We start from the raw sequence: 4,066 nt of genomic DNA on the forward strand, positions 1-4,066 counted from the left end.
AGATTTTCGTTTCAATATGTGGATGAAATTGGGTGGGATCACCACGATTCGAATGGGAATAAGTTTCCGATGGTGGCTCCTTGTCATCGTTGACCTTTTCCCCGTCCTTTTCGTTTTTGACACTTCCTCTGCCAGTACCGGTTCGTAGCGGCATATCAAAGTGGAAGCTTTTGCCCGTGCCCGTTTCGTGCGCCTTGCTGTAACTGGGCGGGGGCGACTCCACTGTTGAAGTCCTGACTCCATATTGCAGAAGCTGTTCATCTTTGTGCTTATTAGACATAACAAGCGCCTTATTCTCATCCTCAAGGCGACGGACTTTCAACTGGACTTCCTCTTTCTCCGTTTTCAAGTTCTGATTCTCCTCCTTGACCTTTAACATATGTTGGTGGAGTTGGAAAGTCTTCTCCTGAATGACCTTTTCAGTGTCATTCTCCACCTTTTTAATGTGTTCCGCCAACTGGGTCACATCCCTTTCCAGCTTCGTGTATTCCTCGACTGCTGCTTTCAGTTGGTTTTTTCGTCTGGGTGACCTCATCTTCTCTTGTCATCACCGTTTGGGTCATATCAATCAGCTCCGTGTTGAGCTTGATAATCTCCTGCGTCTTCTGGTGGACTGATTGTTGCCACTCCTTATCTTTCAGTTCAAGTACCGTGACCTTTTCATCCAGGAGGTGTGCCTCGTGTTCCCACCTCATGCCTTGCTCGGCAATTGTCTTAGCAGTCTTTTTCAACTCGGTATTCTCTTCGGTGACCTTTTGAACATCTTCTTTCAACGACTTGTTCTCTTCCATCACCTGCTTAATTTCGTTCTTCAACCGCACACCTTCAGTGGCTTTAAGCTCCCTCAGGTCCTTAGCCACTTTGACAGCGTCGTCGGCTCTCCTCTGATGATCCTGTGATTCTTTTTGAAGGGTTCCGATGTTCTCGTCCCGTAACTTCAATTCGTTTCTCAGCTTAAACACCTCATTGGTGTTTGTCAACAATCGTTGAGTAGCGTCAACGAGTTTGGCCGCGTATTCATCTCGCTTGGCTTCCGCTTCGGTGACCTTAAGTTTCAGTGAGGCACATTCATCCTTCAATTCGGCTAAGTGCCGTGACCTTTCCGCTGATTCTTCTGACATGCTCTCATTAAGGTCACTAACTGCAAGATGACCTTCCATTTCTCTGTCATCTGCCATTTTCAAATATTCATCAGCCAATTCCTTCTGTCTTTCATATTTCACCTTCCAACCGTCTGCGGCACTTTGAAGGTCACCCTGTTGCTGCTCCAGATCGAACAGGCGTGCTTCAAGTGTCGTCAGTCTTTCCCGGTATTCCTGTTTTCGCTTATCCGCTTGACGTTCATTGACTTCAAGTTCATTTTCCAATTCACTGACACGTCTCCTCAAAGTTGACGTGGGACTGTTCGGTGACGGTGGTCGTACACTGATGACCTTTCCAGTTTTTGTCCGTTCAATGAGGTGCTCCGGTATGTCCTTGAATGGTGTCATACCTTCAGCACGGTCAGCTTCCTTCATGGCAGTTTGAAAAGACATATTCATCGTTGCTTCATCATCCGTGAAGTAGGACTCGTTCGATTCGTCTGAGACCATTGGAGTTGCCCAAAGGTCATCACCTGCGGTCTTATCGTCCAATGAAAGGTCATCCAGTCCCAGTTCAGCCAAATTCTCTTCGGTGACCTTTATGTTTCCATCTTCCACTTGGGCCAGGTTTACATTTTTATCCTGCTCGTTTGTTCCGCTGGTGGTAGCATCCAGCTGTGATGCTGCCACTGCTTCCGCTCTTCTTTCTGTGGATTTTTCCTCCCCAGTGACCTTTGTCTGGTTCATCGGTTCACTTCCCGCCGTAGACGCGGGAGTGTGCTTCTGGTCGTCGCTTGAACTTTCCTGATTGGCGACCGCCTCGAGCGCCTTCTGATAAGTGCTATCAGAGCCTCGTGAATCCTTCTTCTCGAATGCCTTGGGCGCTCGAGTGTTCCGCTCATGTCCAACTGGACGTGAGTACGGGTACAGATCCTTTTTGTACGGATTTGGTGCGCTTTGCTGTGAGCTGCGGGAGCTTTTGCTTCCCTGACTGCTGTTAGATGTCGGTTCCTCTTGTTCTTTGTCCATGTTGATCGGATAACTTGGACGCTCCTGCCAATTGTTCTCACACACACGTTATTGTATGGTTTATTCAAGTATCCTAAAGGTCACTTTGTACTTTGAAATTTTTCAAAGTCTTTGTTAAAGGTCACTGTTCGGTTGAAAAATTTTGACTAAGTCCCGTTTAAAGGTCACTTTTTTGGTAAAAAGTTCGAGAGATTTGCCCCAAAAGGTCACTTTCGGACAAAACTTCGAAACCGCTTTTACAGCTCAGAATACGTTAGCGAATGAAATCCTACAGCTACTGATATCGCTGTACTATTAATCAACTCAATTCCAACTTCGTTAAAGGTCACCGTTGATCACTTTCAGATCATAAAGGTCACTAAAATTAGGCCAATTTGATTAATTCCAACTTTTTGGTAAAGGTCACTTTTCAAAGTCAAAAGTCAACTTCTGGTCTCAAAGGTCACTTTCCGACTCAACTCAACTCAAAGGGTCACTTTCCAGTTCAAATTCTGTTAAAAGGTCACTTTCCCGCTCAATTCCAGTTAAAGGTCACTTTTAAGCTCAATTCGATCAAAGGTCACTTTTCCTTTGTCTCAACTCAAAAGGTCACTTTTCGTCTCAATTATCTTATCTCAAATCAAATTTTCCATTACAGCTAGAGTTCAGCGGAAAATCCCCATTCGGGTTGTTTACTTCTTTCTGATTGGTCCGCTAGCTCAAATTATTCAGTTCAAATTTCGGCCAATCACAGCTCAGATAACTGACCAATCACGTTAGTCCACTTAAATTTTAGATCTGCCTGACGTCACGGTCAACGGCCAGACATGCGCGCCGCGTGCAAAACTCCGCCTACTTCTACGCTCAGCTCAGTACGGACCAATGAAAATTGAGAATTTTACCATCTAACCAATCCCGTAATTAATAACGGGTTTTCTACCTGTTTCCTCGTCCTTTCCACGAGAATCGTTCCAGATGATCCAGATTCTTCTTCCACTGTCCGTTCCCGCGCTGCCGCCGGTTTTACCGTAACGGTTGTGCCGCACGCTTTTGGTGGGTTACTGTGCCGGCTGACTGCCGTAGCAACAGTAGTGGCGCTCTACTCCAGTTTGGAGGAGTCTAATCTGTCTTTTCCCGTGCGCCCCTTTTGGCGCTTCGCCGCTTGTGGCCCACGGCTTAGGCTTCGCTGAAGCCCTGCCGAGTAACGGTGACACCAGTGCAGGTCTTCGCTGAAGACTCCGCACCGAGGAACACCGTCGACTGAACTCTTGAACTCTTTCACAGCAGTGGAACAGCACAGGTCTTCGCTGAAGACACTGTACCGAAACCAAGGCTGGTAATCCCGTCCGATGAGGAACTTGCACCGCTTGTGGTGTGCGCTTTGCTGTCAGATAGACCTGTGCCTTACTGGTCGGGTTTCCACATCAAATAACAGGCCAACTTTGCCTGACACAATTCAGATCAGAGAACCGCTGTCGGCTCTGCTACCATCTAATGGTAGATCCAGAATAGATCCACAGACGGAGACAGAAACGGAATCTATCCCGTGGAAGCGAGCAATACGATCTGGATTGCGAACTATTGCGAAATCACAAAACGTCGCACCGTAAACTGCTGACTTTTAATATTGAAAGTCTGGAGAACAGAAAATCAACAATTGATCGGCGCAGCTCGATCGTAAAACGTAGAGCCAATTCAACAGCGTGCAACGCTGTGCAGCACGTGCTATGCCGCGCCCACTAACACAACTCAAGCCAATCAGAAGAGACACAACACAGACATGTAATCCTAAGGCGTAGCGCCACAGGCGTAGCGCCACTGACGTGAACGCTAGTGATCCCGGTCTCACACCGGTATTCCCTGAAAGATAGTCTGTACAATGGAAAACACCACCATCTTCAAAATTACATTATCGGTACAAATCTGTTAAAATTATTGACATTTTAAAATTAAAATGAACACTCAAAGCAGTAGCC

The 4,066-nt window shown here is 46.7% G+C and overlaps 1 protein-coding gene across 1 annotated transcript; it reads right to left on the reverse strand.

The window, feature by feature from the left end:
• Nucleotides 1–440: 440 nt before the first annotated feature.
• Nucleotides 441–1,829, reverse strand: LOC129595942 (rho-associated protein kinase 2-like). Its single transcript, XM_055493077.1, has 2 exons — nt 1,232–1,829; nt 441–1,141 (listed from the first exon to the last, which is right to left on the reverse strand). The coding sequence occupies exons 1-2, from the start codon at nt 1,827–1,829 to the stop codon at nt 441–443; spliced, it is 1,299 nt and encodes a 432-aa protein (XP_055349052.1).
• Between the last annotated feature and the right edge of the window lie 2,237 nt (nt 1,830–4,066).

Source organism: Paramacrobiotus metropolitanus, unplaced genomic scaffold, assembly GCF_019649055.1.
Source record: "Paramacrobiotus metropolitanus isolate TYO unplaced genomic scaffold, Prichtersi_v1.0 Parri_scaffold0000084, whole genome shotgun sequence".
NCBI lineage: Eukaryota > Metazoa > Tardigrada > Eutardigrada > Parachela > Macrobiotidae > Paramacrobiotus > Paramacrobiotus metropolitanus.

Excerpts from the sequence above, each read along its gene's own strand:
- LOC129595942 (XM_055493077.1), bottom strand. The coding sequence starts at position 1,829 with ATGAACCAGACAAAGGTCACTGGGGAGGAAAAATCCACAGAAAGAAGA. Across the intron at positions 1,142-1,231 it reads CCTTCAAAGTGCCGCAGACG|TTAGTGACCTTAATGAGAGC; the intron begins GTTGGAAGGTGA and ends GTCATCTTGCAG.